Consider the following 18,474-nt stretch of genomic DNA (forward strand, 5'->3'; position numbering starts at 1 on the left):
AATTCTGGCAAAGCAAGGATTGTTGAAAGGTGCAAAGGCTTGCAAATTAAAATTTTGCGAGCATTGTGTTCTGGGAAAGCAAAGAGAGTGAAATTGACCTGCTATCCATAATACAAAAGGTATTTTGGAATATGTTCACTCGAGATGTGTGGGGCCTTCCAAAACACTTTCGTTGGGAGGAAAACACTACTTTGTTACTTTTGTTGATGACTTTTCCGAAGAGTTTGGGTGTATACCATGAAAACTAAAGATGAAGTGCTTGGAGTTTTTCTTAAATGGAAAACTATGATCGAAAACCGATGGCAAGAAAATCAAGCGGCTTAGGACGGACAATGGAGGGAATATGAAGTGATCCGTTCTTCGATGTGTGCCAAGAGTATGGTATTGTTCGACACTTCACGATTAGGGATACACCACAATGAGAATGGAGTGGCAGAGCGTATGAATCGAACATTCTTGGAGAAAGTTCGATGTATGTTGTCCAATCTTTGGGTTGGGCAAGCAATTTTGAAATGTGGTTGTGACATCTACCGCCATCTTGTTAATCGTTTGCCATCATCTGCATTAGAAAGAAAAACTCCTATGGAGGTATGGTGCGGAAAATCGGCTACTGATTATGATTCCTTACATGTGTTTAGATCCACCGCATATTACCATGTGAAGGAGTCAAAGTTAGATCCGAGGGCAAAGAAAGCTCTCTTTATGGGAATCACTTACGAGTGAAGGGATTTCGTCTTTGGTGCTTAAGCACAAAGAAAATGATCAGTAGCGAGATGTTACCTTTGATGAATCTTCCACATTGAAAAAGGTAGCAGATGAAGATATTCAGACAAGCGATACTCCACGCGGTGGAGTGTACTCCAAAACAGTGGAGTTTGAGCGGATGGGGATTTGCCCAGTTAATAAGTCTAATTCTCCACCACAATGGAGGAATTAGAGGTTGAAGAGGTTCGACCCAAGAACCATTAAGTACACCGAACCAATTGCGATTTGCAAGGCCAAGGAGAGAAATTCGTAAACACCGCTCGATTATCGATATGGTGGCTCACGCCCTTCCCGTTGTTGATGATGATATTCCTATCACTTATCAAGAAGCAATGCAAAGCTTAGAAAGTGATAAATGAAAAGCGCCATGGATGAAGAAATGCAATCTCTCCGAAGAACAATACTTGGGAGTTGGCGCAATTACCGAAAGGTAAAAGGGCAATCGGATGCAAGTGGGTATTCGCAAAGAAAGATGGATCTCCTAGCAAGAAAGATGTTCGCTACAAGGCAAGGTTGGTAGCTAAAGGCTACGCTCAGAAGGAGGGAATTGACTACAATGATGTTTTTTCCCCTGTTGTGAAGCATTCCTCCATTAGAATTTTGTTGGCCTTGGTAGCACAGTTGAATTTGGAGCTAGCTCAACTTGATGTTAAAACGGCTTTCTTGCATGGTGAGTTAGAAGAGAGATCTATATGACTCACCCAAAGGATACAAAGATCTTGGTGGTAGAAATTGGGTTTGTAAGTGAACAAATCGCTATATGGATTGAAGCAATCCCGAGGCGATGGTACAAGCGATTTGATAGCTTTATGAAAAGCGAATACACAAGAAGCAAATATGACAATTGTGTGTATTTGCAAAAGCTACATGACGGATCTTTCATTTATCTACTCTTGTATGTTGATGATATGTTAATCGCTTCAAGAGCCAAAAGAGATAGATAAGCTGAAGGCTCAGTTGAATCAAGAGTTCGAGATGAAAGATCTAGGTGAGGCCAAGAAGATTCTCGGCATGGAGATAAGTAGAGATAGACAGAGAGGCAAGCTTTGTTTGAATCAGAAGCAATATCTGAAAAATGTATTACAATGTTTTGGTGTAAATGAAAACACAAAACATGTAAGTACCCCACTTGCTTCTCATTTGAAACTTAGTGCTCAATTATCTCCGAAAACTGAAGAAGAAAGAGAATATATGGCAAAAGTCCCATATGCTAATGCAGTTGGGAGTTTGATGTATCTTGATGGTGTGTCTGTACCGACATTTCACAAGCTGTTGGAGTTGTGAGCAGGTATATGCATGATCCTGGAAAGGGACATTGGCAAGCTGTGAAATGGATTCTGCGGTATCTTCAAAAAACCGTAGATGTTGGTTTAGTTTTTGAGCAGGATGAAACACTTGGTCAGTTTGTAGTTGGATATGTTGATTCCGACTTTGCTGGTGATTTAGATAAACGTCGTTCAACTACGGGGTATCTGTTTACTCTTGCTAAAGCCCCAGTGAGTTGGAAGTCTACCTTGCGATCTCTGATGAGTCGTGTGTCTACTACTGAGGCGTAATATATGGCGATTCTGAGAAGTCATTAAGGAGGCTATTTGGCTTAATGGATTGTTGAAAGACTTGGGAGTTGTTCAAAGTCACATTAGTCTATATTGTGACAGTCGAGCGCTATTCATTTAGCGAAAAATCAAGTCTATCATTCAAGAACCAAGCATATCGACGTAAGATATCACTTTGTGCGGGAAGTCTTTGAAAAGGAAAATTCTACTTGAAGATTCCACAGCAGATAATCCTGCAGATATGATGACCAAAGTGGTAACAACAATCAAGTTTAATCATTGTTTGAACTTGATTAACATCCCGAGAATTTGAGCACCTTCAGTGTATGGTATTTCGAGCGCATTTAGAGGCATTACAAAAGATAGCTTTATCGAATTTGGGGAGTTGAAAGAAGTGAAGATGTGATTATCCTAATCAAATCTTCAAGGTGGAGATTGTTGAAAAGTCAAAATGGTGGGTGGTGGGAGGTGCAATTGGCACCGAAAGAAAAAAAGTGGCAAGCAACTTGTTTAAAGTTGAATGGGATAATTGCAATTTTGGTCCCTAATTTTTAGGCCATTTGCAAGTTAGTCCCGAGCCTTAACTATAAATAGGCCTAACCATTTCTCATTTCAATCATCCCAACCAATCTTTCTCTCTTAGTTTTCTCTTCTCCCATTTGAGAATTCTTAAGAATTCTATTTGTTTGTAATATTTTGGAGATAGTAAAGTTATCATCCGGTGTTAGTGCCGAGGACGTAGGTATAATTTACCGAACCTCGTTAAAACTCTTGTGTTCTTTCTTGTCCTATTTTTCTTTCAATATTTGAGGTATAATAGTAGTCTTTAATTGTGCTATTAAATTACTATAAAGGGATATTCGACTAAGGAAAGACTTGGTATTTAAGAGATCCTTGTGATCCACCTCTCTTCCACAGGAATTGAACTTTGTGTGATTTTTTAGTACAATAATTTACACGCTTCCGACCCTATTGAAACAACACTGTCAGCATTATAACGGGTTGTGTAAGTTGGGCGAAATCTGTTAAAAGGAATGCTTTGGTTCGTGTATCTTATGGCACGTGTAGAAGGATCTCAACAGGATGGGAACCTCCAGCGGATAATTCCGTGAAGCTTAACACTGATGGAGCATGGAGATCATCCGACCGTGCAGGCTGCAACTGTTGCTGGAGGGTTGGTTCGGGATAAGAATGGGAAGTGGCTGTGGGGATATACAAGAAGCCTGGGCTGGGACGCTGCTCGGTATTAGAAGCGGAGTTATGGCAGATCCTGGATGGTTTGGACTTGCTGTGGAAGCATGGGTACCGGAATATCGTAGTGGAATCGAACAAAGCTGCTGCTGTGAGGCTTCTAATGAACGAGGAGAATGCGCGACAGAGCATAGCTGTGGCTCGGAGATTCCGATCTAGCTTGGATCGACAATGAGAAGCCGCCAGTTGCAATGGAGCATATTCTGGTTTTGGATAGTAGCTGTACAGGGACTACTCCCGATATTTTTAACCTTTGTTTTATTCAAAAGAAAAAAATTTTAAATATTAAGATGAGAAAAATCATAAATATCAAATTAAGAAAATATACTAAATCAATGGTCAAATGTTAATTTAAGCCATTAATTAAAATATCTAAAACAATCTATATTAAATTTTTAAAAATCATAAAAACGTGATACTCATTGAGAGAGAGAGTACAAATATTTTTCAGTTTTCATTTAATATATATATATATATTATTTAATATATATTTGAGGGTAGTTGAATATTTTCAAATATCAAACACTAAGCCTTAGATTAAGAGAAATATTACATTTTCTACTCTTAAAAATAAGCAAATTAATCCATATATGTTAGATCAATGAATAAATTATTTTTTAGTTTTGATTTAATATATAAAGATTAATTTATCCCTTTTGAGTAGATGGAGGAAAATGTAATAGATTCTTAATACAAGAACCTCTATGACACTTTTACCAACATTGGTAGGTTTCAGGTAAAAGTAACAAAAAAACTCCCTATATTGTACCTTAAATTGCATTTTAGTCATTTTATTGAAAAATGTGCTAATTAGTCCTTATATGTCAGAGGAGAGAGTAAAACAACCATTCCATTAAAAATTGGTGTTTATATAAGGTATAATAGCAAATCTAACCTTCAACCTTTACAAATTTATTCAATTTGACCCCTACTCCTCTATTGGGTCAGTATTGTTAAGAATAGGGGTTAAATTGAATAAATGTGTAAAGATTAAAAACTAAATTTATTATTATATCTTATATAAACACAAAATTTTAACAGAGGGATTACTTTGCTCACTCATTTACCATATAAAGGTTAGTTTGCCATATTTTTAGTAAAAAAACTAAAATGCAATTCAAGATAGATATAATGTCATTTTAGACTTTCAATTTATGCAATTATTTGTTAGTGTAATATATAAGGCAAAATAATATATTATCAATAATAAACACACATGAACAATTACACAAGATACCACCTTAGCGCTTGAATGTCACATCAATTTTTCATTTGTATTTGATCAATTTGACAAAAATTAAAAGTATGAAAGCAAAATAAAACGAAAAGAGAAAAAAGCGCTATATTGATTTTTTTAACCTAAGTTGAGGGTTTAAAATGTCATTATGCGTTCAAGGTATAATAGAGGGGTTTTGTTGTAGCTTTAGATAAGTTTCATACTTTCCCATTTGATTAAATGGGTACTGATTAATTCGGTTGCCCGAACATTTGCATAATTCTGTAATTCTATCCTTATTAAGCTTCGACTCCAAACCTCACCTTCGGGTCCAAACCTCATTTTGCTCCTCTCTCTGATCGTTGAAAGCTTCGCATTAATTAAATCACTTTATCTCTCTCTCCCAGCTAAAAAGATAGAAAAAAAAATCTCTTTCGCTTTCAAACCCTAACTTTTTTTTTTATTTAAAATTTTCCAGAATTTTTTTGACACTCTTCAAGATCGATTTTTTTCGAGCTTAGTTCTTCACTACTTTACTGTAAGTCCACTTCTCTTTCTTTGTTTCTCCTGAAACTATAATGCCTTTGTTTGTTCAACACATATCGAGCTGCTGCATTTGCGTTAGTGTTGGGGCTCTGGTATTCTAGGGCTGGGCAGTTAATATTATTTATGTTGTTGTTTAGTTGTGGTGGGAATTACTTGCTTTTTGTTCGATCTTTTGTTGTATTGGTTAGAAATTTGAGTTTCTTTTACGTAATTTTGAGTTTTCGTGTTTGTTTGATTGTATTGAAAATGGGTTATGCTGGGGAAATGTTATTTTGAGCTGTTGCAAAGCTTAAAATGAGCTGAAGTTATGATAGTTCTTTTCTTCCTGTTCTGTGAAAGGTTATGCAATTTTTATTCTGATTTATTCGCGTTTATATTTAATTTAGTTTCCGATATTTCTCATTAGTAGTGGATTTATGTTAGTATTTCACATTTAGTGTCTGCTTTGGTTGCTTTTTGAATGTCCTTTTCCTTTTTATGGTATTTGGAGTTCATTGAGCTTGCTAGGGTAGTCTTTGATGCTTTTAATGTTCATTTTTGTTTTCTTTTTCCCATTCGCTGATGCTTACTTGGTTTTAGTACTAGCTTTCTGCTGTCCGTATCTTTATTTATTTGGTTTGCCAGACCGTGCTTATTTTATGTACATCTGAATTTTGTGATCTAGTGAGCTCTACCTTCATTAATTTGACCTATATGAACTTTTGAAGCTTGTATTTTTACTCTTTACTTTTTTCATGTCCATTAACAAGAATGCAACATAAATAAGAAAACAAACAAAAAAGTGGCATTAGATTGTTGGAGTGAAGAAATAAGAAACTTAATTATTAGGTTGTGAACAACTTGCCACTTATGATGAATTCAGAGTAAGCACTTTTCAGTATATTTAGCATCAGAACGCTCCTCACCCTTGTTTAGGGTATTCAGGAATGTGCTTACTAACAATTTACATACAGGATGTTGTCTTTCCTCATTCTGCTTCCTTGGTTGGGTTGAGATACCAATTTAAGAAGCTTTAAGAATGCAAGGGAATGTGGGCTAATGAAAGTCTGAATGGAAGTAAAATTATTTGTGAAGTCTATACTATAGTAGTTAGCTGGAGGAGGATGTCAAGCTTCATGAGTTTATATTGTATTAGGAGTTAGATTGATTGCAAAAACAGTGAAGGTTTTATACGGAAATGTTTGTGTGGTTTTCCACTTTGGTGGCTATTTTGTGGACAATGAGTGATTATTCACCTTGGTTGGGTGAGGTTTTTGTACTTGGTTCTTCTTGCTCCATACTGGAAATACATCTGTCTCTTCTTTCCTTGGTAAGTGTTTACTGGGTCTTCATTGTCCGCTCCCTTCTATATCTCTGTGTTGAGCCTAGATGGAATTTGATTAATGTTTGTTCAATGGACTTGTATTCTTCATTCAATGCCCAAAATGTTGTATTTTGATGGGAGGCTTCACAGAATCTCTTATTGCTTGTACCTAAGGTTGAAGCATAGCTGTTTTAGCTAAATACTTGAGTTCCTAGCTTGACTTGAGGAGTTGGAAGATCATCTACTATTCAATAGCTAATATCTTTTGAAATATGGCATCTGGAGTGAATTTTAAATGTACAGACGAGTTATGTTTCTAATTACAATTTGATTTAATGAAGGATTCATATGATTGTGTGCCCTATAATGGAATTTCAGGCAAGTGAAAACTTTAACTTAATTCTTTTTTTTTGTAGGTAGTAATTTTCTTCTCACAAAAATTTGGCTGCCGAATAGTTTTGGCTGGATTATCTATGCCTGGGAACGAAGTTGGAGACAGGATCCATAATTTCCTTGGCCAAGAGAGTTTCTCCCAGGGCCAGCATCAATCACAGGTTATTGATGGTACCTGGCCTGGCTTAAGTAACAGTCTCTGGGTTGGAAGCCAGAGACAAGTTGGTGGGCCTCTTGTTTCCAGTTTGAAGAATTTAAGTGTTCATCAATTAGGTAATAATTAAGGCATCTTGATTGTTTTTCAGTCTCTACTTGCTCTGGTACAACAATTATTGTACCGAGATATTAAGCCATTGTTGTTACATGCTTCTAAACTACTTTTTAATTTGACATTATTATATTTTCCTTTGGCATTAGCAGAGTCTGACAGAGGACATGGTGGTCAGTCTTCAAGCCTGCAGCATGGGCTTTACTTCAGTCAATCAGGTCTGAGGCCTGACTTTGCCAGAAGTCAATTGCAAAACCAATCACCAACTGCAAATGGCTATATACAAGGGCATCAGGCTTTCCCAGCAAGGCAGAATGAAACAAACTTTTTAGGAGTGGATACGTCATCTAGAGGCTTATCAGTTCTTGATTCACCAATAGGAAATGGCCCTGATTTTCATAAAAAAAATTCATCAAGGTTAGAACCTACAGAATCTCCCAAAAATTATGATTTTTTTGGAGGGCAACAACCAATTAGCGGAAAGCATCCTGCCATGATCCAATCCTTGCCCAGGCAGCAATCAGGTATGACTGACATGCAGCTGTTACAGCAACATGCTATAATGCAAGAATTACTGAGACAACAACTTCCAAAGCCACAGTTTCACCTACCAGAAGCAAGGCAGTTGAGCTCTACGAATCAGGTATCAGACAGTCTTTCTCCAGCTCCAATCAATGGTGTTCCTGTCCGTGATGTTTCAAATCATACCTGGCAGTCTGAGCACATGACGCCAAATGCAAATTGGCTACAGCATGGTGCCTCTCCAGCCATGCAGGGATCCTCTGATGGATTTATGTTTTCCCCTGAACAAGGGCAGAAGCATTTGATGGGATTGGCTCCTCAACAGGTTGATCAGTCATTTTATGGGATTTCTACCACTGGTGCTAGAGGAAATCCATATCAATATTCTTCTTCTCAAATGGATAAACCTTTAATACAGCAGGTGCCTGCTAGCAGTAATCCCTTTCCGGGTAATCAGTCTGCTATGTTTTCAGATCAAGTTGGCTTGCAAGATGGAACTTTGATTTCTAGACAGCATGATCAGGGTAAAAATGTATTTGGGGATGTGCCTGTGCAAGGTTTAAATAGTGTTCATTCACAAAACTTGCAGCAAATGGTTATCCAGCCAAAAAATGCTGTGATGCAACAGTCTCCTCGGAGGCAAGAACATTGCAGTCCTCCAGAAGCATCCCTGGAGAAGGCAGCAGTTCAGGTTTCCTCCTCCCAGAATGTGGCTATGCTGGATCCAACTGAAGAAAAGATTTTGTTTGGTTCAGATGACAGTATGTGGGATATCTTTGGAAAGAGCACCAACTCGGGTTCAGTATTGGATGCTACAGACTCTTTAGGGGGATTTCCTTCTCTGCAAAGTGGAAGCTGGAGTGCTCTTATGCAGTCTGCTGTAGCAGAAACACCGAGTAATAAAATAGGGGTACAGGAAGAGTGGAGTGGTTTGGGTATGCAGAATTGTGAACCTCCAAATCGGAACATGCCTGCATCAACTGTCAATGACGTCAGCAAACAGCTATCCCCTTTGACTGATTACAACTTGCAAAAGGCCCTGACTTTGAACTCTAAGCCTTTTCCCATGTCTATGGATGCCAATATCAATTTTGACTTTTGTAGTGTTCCTGGGGTTCAACAATCAGGAGTTCAGACTACAAATGAACAGATGAGGATGCATAATGATACCCCTCAGAGGTCTGTTCAACAGCTAACAGAAGGACAAAGCAAATGGTCATATCAGAGTCCTCTACAAAAGAATGTAGCTGAAAGTGCTCAACTCTTAGAAAATGTTGCTCAGAGTCCTGATGTGCAAGTAAGTGCAAGGAGCATTTCAAGTCCCCAAGGCATAGCTGCATATGATCCTCGTGGTCAAATCCACAATAAGCCAAACAGTTGGAACTTTGTTGAGTCTGCATCACGTAGTGGTGGTGCCATATCAAAAAGTCAGGATGCTGAAAGCTCGTTGCAGTCGTCTCAGAATAATGATCACATAGGTTCTATGTATGAGAGAGGTCATGGTTCTGCTCTTGATCATCCTGAATCACGGAATGTGAATTCCAGCTTGGGAAGCCCAGAGGTGAATCGGGAAGGTTTTGATCAGGATAATGTTGCTGCAATAACAGATTCAAGAACCACAAGGGTCACCAAGGAGAGCAGCCAGCAGCTTCCAAACAGCCATAATCTTACTCTTTGGAGAAGTATTGATTCTAAAGTAAATTCTGGATTAAGCAGGGTGCCAGCAAATTTTAAGGAAAATCTGGATAAGAGTCCTCAAGCTTTTGATTCCTCTGGAAATAATTACTTGGACAAGGGACTGTCTGAAGCAAATATGGAGAACCTCAATGTCAAAGAAAATTCAAATGACAGTTTTCGCCGTAACTTTTCCCACCATACTTCCACTGGTGGCAATAGAGAAAATGTCTGGTTGGATGCAAATGATCCACAGGGAGCAAAACAGAAGTCATCTGTTCAAGTTAGTCATAAACCTTATGGAACCCGTAACTTCCAGTATCATCCTATGGGGGATCTGAATGCGGAGGTTGAACGTTCTTATGGAAATAAAAGTGTCACACAAATGCAGGGAAGACCCAATGGTTCCCAAGGATCCAAAGTTCATGACCAAGGATATTTTGGGCAGTCAAAATATACTTGTCATGCCGCTGGAGAGTCTACAGACACTGAAAAGGTTATTTTCTTTGTTTGGCCATATATGTTAATGGTTTGAAATAGCCTAACTTTCTTTTATTAATGTAGCCATCAGAAGATCAAACATTCTTTTATTAACTTTCTTCTGCATATTAGGGTTGTTTTCAGGGCATTCAAGTAGACGAGGTACCTTCCAGAAGCTCAAATCCTGGTTCATGTGAGAGATCTTTTGGTGGTTTTATGCCAAACAAGACAGCTTCAAATAGGTAGGCGAATGTTTTGTACTTCTCAATTTTTAGCTCGACTTGAATATTGCTTTTCTCAATTCTTATTGTGGATGTTACTGATATGTAAGATATAGTCTTTTGGATTGTTAAGCTATGATAGTAAAAACTCATTCATCATCATATGACACTTGAAATATGGTAAAGCCAACAATTCTGCTTTCCTTTCTATTACATTTGTGCTATTTACTTTTTCTTGTGCCCTGAGTTTTCAAAATTTTGCAGTAAAAATATGTTGGAGCTTCTTCAAAAAGTTGATCAGCCAAGGGAACATGGTACTGCAACACACTTGAGCTCTTCTGAATGCAATCAATCATCTGAAATGCCAGATGCAGAGAATTCTGATGGATCTGTAGGCCAATTTGAATATAATAAGCCTTCTGCATCTCAGGGTTTTGGTTTAAAACTGGGTCCTCCATCTCAAAGGTTTACTATTCCAGATCGTGTAATTTCATCTCAGAGTTCTCTGCAAGGAGTTAATTCTTTAAATTCAGTTCATGTTTCTTCTGAGGTAGGAAGGAAGGATCGTACATGGTTGGGTTCAACAGCTTCTGGTCAGTCCTCGACTCATGGAGCATCCCAAGAAGATATTATGAATAATGTTTCAAGTGTTTCTGGTCTAACCGGCAATAAAGGTTCTCAGTATAATATCCAGGGCAATGTTTCTGCGGGTTTTACCTCTGATTATTCTTATTTAAAAAGTCATCTTCAAAGCCAGCATTTTATTGGTGCGGGTAGACAGATAACACCAAGTGAATCTGTCAATGCACCTTTTGTTGGGTTGGCATCTGAGTCAAAGCAGATTGATGACTCTTCTGAGAGAGCTCGAACTAGTCAATTGGTTGGCAAATCAGCACCTCGCAAACGTAAAACTGCTCCAGATGACGACTTTTCTTCTTCAGAGACTTCTTTTCCTAGTAGTAGCACTGGAAAACAAAACCTTGCACAGGATTCAGGTCAGCAGTTTCCGGTGTTGGAGGCTATGCCAGCTTCCCAACCCTCTGCCACTGCTGAATCTTCTCAGCATGGTGCTTATACACAAATGCCCAATGTTTGGACCAGTATCTCAGCCCCAGAATATCTATTAGGAACTCAGTTCTCTCAGGCGTCACAAAATTTGTTGAATCCTCATCAACAGTCAAATAGTAACTCAGAAAAAACTCTTCCTGGATCAGAGAAGCTAGACGATCAAATTGCCCGGGCAGGAAATAGTGGCCAATCTGAGTTCCCTGCAGGCTTTGCTAAACCAAAAAGCTTTGTTGGAGAAGAGCAGCCAGAAAAAGCCCAACTGGGATTACCGGAGAATAATGCCATCCAAAATCCTGTAAGAATGCAAAGAGACATTGAAGCTTTTGGCCGTTCTTTAAGACCAGATGGTGCTGTGTGTCAGAATGATTCATTGTTGCATCAGGTGCAGGCCTTGAGAAATACAGAGGTTGATCCAAGGAGTGTTAAAAAATTTAAAGGTCTACCTCCAGACTCTGATTTGGATGCTCAGCAGGAAAGTTCCCAGGGTGCAGAGCAGTTATCTTATGGATCCAGTACTACGATGAGAGATGCCCTGGTTAACTGTACTTCAGTTCCTTCTGGAGATTCTAAAATGCTGAGCTCTTTATCAAACACTGGAGATAACCATGAGACACAGTTATCTGCTAATAATATGTTGGCATTTGTTCGGAATGATCCCCAACATTTCTTCAATTCTAATAATTCAGCTTCTAATATCAGGGTTGAACACTCTCAGATCAGTCCTGAGATGGCTCCATCCTGGTTTAATCAGTGTGGGGCAATTAAAAACGGGAAAATTTTGCCCATATATGATGCTCGGAAAATTGCCATGATGAATGCTACAGAAAAAGCATCCATTGTTGGTTGGGCTTCTGACAGGTTGCCTGTTCATTCAAGTAAGCAGATTAATACCGTTGCTGATGCTAGTCTGATGGATAACCGGGAAAGCTCAAACTTTATGCCAATAGCAAGTGAGTACATCTCCCCTCACTCACTGCCACCTGATATTGCAAATCAGAATTTGGTTGTTGCGAGAGCAAAGAAGCGCAAAAGTATGATGTTTGAGTTTCTACCATGGCATAGAGAGGTGACTCAAGGTTCTCAAGGGCCTCAGAACATCAGGTGAGTGGAGTCAATCTCCCGTTTGTTGCAATGACTTTTAACATTATACATATTGATGGTCCAAAGTGCTCAAAATTTTCTGATTGATAATTTGCTAACATGCAAAAAATAATTGCTCTCCTCTCACTATCCTATTGTTTTTTGTTCTTTTTGGAATTTTCTATTGATTACAGTGTGGCAGAAATGGAATGGGCTTATGCAGCAAATTGGTTGATTGAGAAGGTGTGTTCAATGTTAGCTCTGATTGTTTGTTTTTCCTTCTTAAAACTCCGAGAGTTCTCAGCTTACAGACATTGATCTTAATTGCAGATTGAGGATGAATCTGAAATGATTGAAGATTGGCCGCCAGTTTTTAAATCCAAAAGAAGGCTTGTTTTGACAACACAGCTTATGCAGCAACTACTTCGTGCTCCTCCAAGAGTAGTTCTTTCTGCAGATGCCAGCAAAAACTATGAGACTCTGACCTATTTTGTTTCTAGATCAGTGTTAGGGGATGCATGCAACACGGCATATATACCTGAAAGTAATACAGCTGTTCCTCCTGGAAGCAGAAGCATGTAAGAACTGGTTAATTATTTCTGAAATCCTTGAGCATCTTCTTTTTTGTGAGCATACCATCTTACTGATGATTTTTTTTCTTGTCTATTTGCTTTTAGCCTCTCTAAAAAGCTTAGGGAGGAGAGAAATCAATCCATCTTAAAGGCTGCAGAAGAGTTCATCATCAGGGCAAAGAAGCTGGAAAACGATTTACAGAGGTAACTTGCATAAACTTTTTACCATTCATGTTCATGCATAATATCTCATCCAGTGTATATTTAGGAGTCTTGAAGTTCAACATTTTGTGTTAAGTACTTCCGTTACAGACCACCCATTCAGTTTAATTATTTTGTTGTCTCATGGGGTGTGTCAACATGTCTGAATTCAGAATTTTAGTTTGTTGATTTGCTTTATTTTAGAAGTAATATTTTGCTTGAGGCTCGACTAAACCTAGTAATCTGTGCATTCTCATTGTGTTTTATGTCATATCTAACTAATATTGCCAAAGTCTAGGCTAGACTGCACCTCTATTTATTTGTCTACTTTTGGATCATTTTCTTTGCTTTGTTTGGTCAATGCAGCAACCATTTATGGTTTTGCCTTAATCATGATTTTGTTGTTGTGTCTAATATTTGCTCTGTATTTAAGCAGTCTGGACAAGAGAGCCTCAATCTTGGACTTGAGACTGGAATGTCAGGATCTAGAAAAGGTTTCAGTCATCAATCGTTTTGCCAAGTTCCATAGCCGGGTGCAAGCTGACGGGGCTGAGACCTCATTGTCCTCAAATTTGAGTCCTCGCAAATTCTCCCAAAGATATGTTATCGGACTACCAATGCCTAGGAATCTACCTGATAGGGTACAATGTCTTTCACTTTGATCATTAATTGATTGATATTTTTTTGTTGTTTTTTGTTTTGGGGGGGAGGGAGGTTGGAGGAGAGTGAACGGCCATTGTTATCCGTCATTCTTCTCTTACTATGCTCCAAGTTCTTTTGCTCATAATTGAACCACACAAACAAAAATGTAGGATAAGAAGCACGTAGATCTTCACACATTGTAGGCCATTGATTCTTCATGCTGATCAGGTTTAAACATTTTGAAATTTCTTGGTTGCATGTATGTATGTATGTATGTATGTATGTATGTATGTATGTATGTATGTATGTATGATGTATGCATGCGTGTATGTATGTATGTAATGTATGTATAGAAAGAATTGGAATAAAAAATCAATCTTCATTGGAAGAGCTGCTTGCCACCCCACCTGCAAAATTGTCCTTGTTGCCGCATCATCACCAATTACCATCATCTTCTTCAAAACCAACCTGGATTTTGATCCATGCTTAAAAACTGACATTATCAGACTGAATCTCACTCATTCCGCCATAACCGTTTCCGATCATATTCACATTCTAGAATGGGATGATATTTTATCAAATTGGATGTATCCTAATTTCATGCTATTTGAAATGTAAAAGCATAGTCTTGTAATCTTGAATATTCAAAGGTCCAAAAACGAAATTTGATTTTGTTTAATATTAGACATGAAATGTCGATTTAATTTATTTTTTGACTTGTCATAAATACAATTATTGACGTACTGTAAATTGACATATTATTGTTCGATTATATTGATAGAATTCGAATCATTATGAAGTATATTGGAACCAAAATAGAACTTTCTGTATCTCGTTAAATAAAAATAAACTAACAAAATATAAAAAATAGAGATATACTAAAATGTTACTCGTCAAACTACTCGTTTAGAATAGAAATAGAGTAACATTCCAATAATGTATAAAATGTATCAAATAGGAATATACTAACAAATCAAATATACCAAATAATGAGTCTTTGAGTAAACCCCTTGGCGCGGTTTTGTACGTGTCTAATACGATTTATCAATCAAATCAATGCTCGCCCTTTTCTCCTATAATTTTGGCGCAAAACAGAATCCAGTCCACTCGTCAACTTCTTTCCGTTTGACTAATTCTTTTATTTATTTCTTCCTCAAACTGACTGAAAGCAGTCACTTTTCCCAATTTCGAATTTTCCAGCCTAGATCTGAAAATAAAAAAAGTTGACCTCCCTCTACCAATGCGCCACGTGTTCTTCCTTAGCCTAACTTCTTTTTTGGCTTATACACTCGTCAGTACGAATATCAAAGCCACCTAAACCGGCGAGTTTGAATTTGAAGTATAAATTGGAATAGTCGCCCCCATGTTGACAAAACCTTTCAGACAAGTCATCGTGTCGGCCATGCCGGCCTCGCACGTCCCAATTTTATTGTTAGAATTTTCTTTTACTGATGATAAATAGTGGTAAAAAAGTATAATAATCCTAATTTTTTTTAATTATTATATAGGAGGATAAATCCGTCTTATTTCGGATCAAAATTTCAATTGCTAATACAAACATTGACTAAATACTATTATCATTTTAAAATTTATTCTTATTAAATTGAAAGAACATTTATTAGTTTTTTAAATCACTTCAATTGATGTCATTTCTAACATTGCCCTTCTATCATTTAATAATATAAGATGAATAGGAGGTCAAGCCGGGTCCAGTTGAGAATTATTATTCAAAATTCTGTGGACTTATAAATATAATTAAATTTAAATATAGGTAATTTTAAATTACAACATATTTTATAAAACTTGATTTGATCTAAGTTTGATTTGACTGGTAAATCGGTTGAGACTTACCGAATTATAATAGGATTTCAAAATTTTCTAATCTCAAATCCAAATGTAGTCTAGTACTATTTAAAATGTTTATTAAATTGGTTTAAATTTTTAATTGAATCTCAATCCAATTGAATAATTATCAAAAAATTTTGTTTTATAAAATAATTAATATTACTTTTATAAAATTTAAATCTAAAACATTATTATTTAATTTTTATCATTTAAATTAAAATTTCATTTAATTTTAAAATAATCTTTTATAATTATATTTGTTACATAATATTTAAGAATATACCATAATGTGTTATATATTATATATTAATATTAATATTTAAATATTTTAAATTAATTTAAAATTTAATACATATATTTTTAAAATCAAGCTATTCAAGATAAAAAATAAAATAAAAAAAACTTTAACCCAAATTCGACTCAAATCGAGTCGGACCCACCACGTCAGGAGGACCACTTATTACCAGCCATAAACAGGTGTACGCGGGAATCTAGTAAAGCTGTTTTATTACAAACAGTCACCTTATTTCTTCGCACGTGCCATCCGCGTGCTATTTCCCCTTTTAAACAAATACCTCCACCCCTCCTTTCCCCACCCAATTTCGGTTTTGCATTGCTTCGTTTTGGTTTTTTTGCTTTGCTCTGAAACTCCAAGCTCTCATCAATGGCGGATCCAGCGACTATCTCACCAGCCACGCTGTTGAAAGATGAGCTTGACATCGTGATTCCCACCATTAGGAACTTGGATTTCTTGGAGATGTGGAGACCCTTTTTCCAACCTTACCATCTCATCATAGTTCAAGATGGCGATCCTTCAAAGGCCATCAAAGTTCCTGAAGGCTTTGATTACGAGCTTTACAACAGGAACGATATCAATAGGATTTTGGGTCCTAAAGCTTCTTGCATCTCTTTCAAGGACTCTGCTTGTCGGTGCTTTGGATACATGGTTTCCAAGAAGAAGTACATCTATACCATTGACGACGATTGTTTCGTAAGCTCAATATTCATCTCTCATGTATTTATTAATTCTTGGTTTTGTTGATTTCATTTTTAAATTAGTGGTGGTTTTCGAGATCTGGGTTAAATTAGTGATGATTTTTTTTTGTTCTGTTTAGATCTTGAATTAATTTGAAATTTGATTTGGTGTTTTGGCGGCTTGAATTTTCAATTCAAAATATCTGTTTTCTTAATGTAAATTTTGTGATACTTGCACTTGGATCTGCAATTGCTTCCCCCACCCCCCGGTAGATTATGAATCCATCCGTTACGAATCTGTTTTGCATTGTTCATCAAATAACATGCACTGATCTGTGTCTTCTGTATATATGAAAAAATTTAGAAAAAATTTACCATACATATCCCACACCCTCGTATCCGAGTTCGATTACGGAGATCTTAGAGCTTAAATTTTATAAATGTTCGATTCTGTTCCACTAATCGATTGCTCCGGCTATGTTCCGATGAATTTGTGAATCTGAAAGTTTGAGGCTGCTTGGTTTTTACAGGTTGCTAAAGATCCATCTGGAAAAGACATTAATGCATTGGAGCAGCACATAAAGAACCTTCTGAGTCCCTCTACTCCGTTTTTCTTCAACACCCTTTACGATCCATACCGAGCTGGTGCCGATTTTGTTCGCGGGTACCCATTTAGTCTCCGCGAGGGTGTTCCCACCGCCGTGTCTCACGGTCTCTGGCTCAACATCCCAGATTATGACGCACCAACTCAGCTTGTCAAGCCTCTTGAGAGGAACACCAGGTACTGATAATGTGTATATATATAACCGATGATGATCGCATGTTATTGTTTCGAAGACTAAACCGTGTCTGAATCCGATCAGGTACGTTGATGCTGTTATGACAATACCTAAGGGAACCTTGTTTCCCATGTGTGGTATGAATCTCGCATTCGACCGTGAGTTGATCGGCCCGGCAATGTACTTTGGACTTATGGGCGATGGCCAGCCTATTGGACGATACGATGATATGTGGGCTGGCTGGTGCACCAAGGTATCTTATCTTTGTCGCTGCCGTTATAGTCTTATGGCCAGCTTATTAAACTGCAGTCGTTAATAGTTTGTCCGTTGTCGTGCAGGTTATATGCGATCACCTCGGATGGGGAGTGAAGACCGGATTGCCATACATTTGGCACAGCAAAGCAAGCAACCCATTCGTGAATCTTAGGAAAGAATACAAAGGGATCTACTGGCAAGAAGAGTTGATCCCGTTCTTCCAATCGGTTACCCTTCCGAAGGACTGCACCAGCGTTCAAAAATGCTACATTGAAATCGCCAATCAGGTGAAGGCGAAACTCGGCAAGGTCGATGACTACTTTAACAAGCTTGCAGATGCTATGGTGACATGGATTGAAGCATGGGATGAGCTGAACCCATCAGGTGCCTCAAAATCTTCTGATTTGCCTAATGGTCCCTCGAAATAAGCTTACTTCGCGTTAAGTTTAGCTGCTATTGGCTCGTATCGCTGATCATCCATTTTTGTTCAAGCTCTTGCATTAAAGCTTGGAATGATTATTTTTGCAGGGGGGATATAGATCTATTTATTTACCGTATTACTTAGCATGACTAAGAGATTATTACATCTATTTATTTACCATATTACTTAGCATGATTGGAAGATTATTACGTCTATTTATTTTTCCGTATTACTTAGCATTAGAGGTGCTCATGGAATGGGTCAAGCTGGGCTCAACTAAAAATTTAAGTCTATTTACTAAACTCAGACTTGGGCCCGTCCTGAAAAGTGGGCTTAAATTTTGTCTAAGTTTGACTCAAATAAAAAATGCTAAAATTTGGGCCTGACTTGGCCCATATGTATTAATTTTATATTATTTTATATAATTTTTAAATATATATA

The 18,474-nt window shown here is 37.5% G+C and overlaps 2 protein-coding genes across 3 annotated transcripts; both read left to right on the forward strand.

Annotated features, from left to right (window-relative positions):
* Positions 1 to 4,987: 4,987 nt before the first annotated feature.
* On the forward strand, positions 4,988 to 14,146 carry LOC108467055 (uncharacterized). 2 transcript variants are annotated; one of them, XM_017767518.2, is made up of 9 exons: positions 4,988 to 5,326; positions 7,054 to 7,303; positions 7,451 to 9,990; positions 10,107 to 10,216; positions 10,460 to 12,364; positions 12,538 to 12,586; positions 12,674 to 12,921; positions 13,021 to 13,119; positions 13,553 to 14,146. In XM_017767518.2, exons 2-9 carry the CDS (start codon positions 7,111 to 7,113, stop codon positions 13,776 to 13,778), a joined length of 5,370 nt encoding a protein of 1,789 aa, XP_017623007.1. In that variant the 5' UTR covers positions 4,988 to 5,326; positions 7,054 to 7,110; the 3' UTR covers positions 13,779 to 14,146. The 2 variants fall into 2 exon arrangements, with proteins under 2 accessions (XP_017623007.1, XP_017623008.1); XM_017767519.2 differs by having other exon boundaries at positions 4,992 to 5,326; positions 7,058 to 7,303.
* Positions 14,147 to 16,163: 2,017 nt separating this feature from the next.
* On the forward strand, positions 16,164 to 18,239 carry LOC108460615 (probable UDP-arabinopyranose mutase 2). Its single transcript, XM_017760179.2, has 4 exons — positions 16,164 to 16,594; positions 17,109 to 17,359; positions 17,442 to 17,610; positions 17,696 to 18,239. Exons 1-4 carry the CDS (start codon positions 16,268 to 16,270, stop codon positions 18,038 to 18,040), a joined length of 1,092 nt encoding a protein of 363 aa, XP_017615668.1. The 5' UTR covers positions 16,164 to 16,267; the 3' UTR covers positions 18,041 to 18,239.
* Positions 18,240 to 18,474: the final 235 nt, after the last annotated feature.

The sequence above is a fragment of the Gossypium arboreum genome, chromosome 11 (assembly GCF_025698485.1).
Source record: "Gossypium arboreum isolate Shixiya-1 chromosome 11, ASM2569848v2, whole genome shotgun sequence".
Taxonomy (NCBI): Eukaryota; Viridiplantae; Streptophyta; class Magnoliopsida; order Malvales; family Malvaceae; genus Gossypium; species Gossypium arboreum.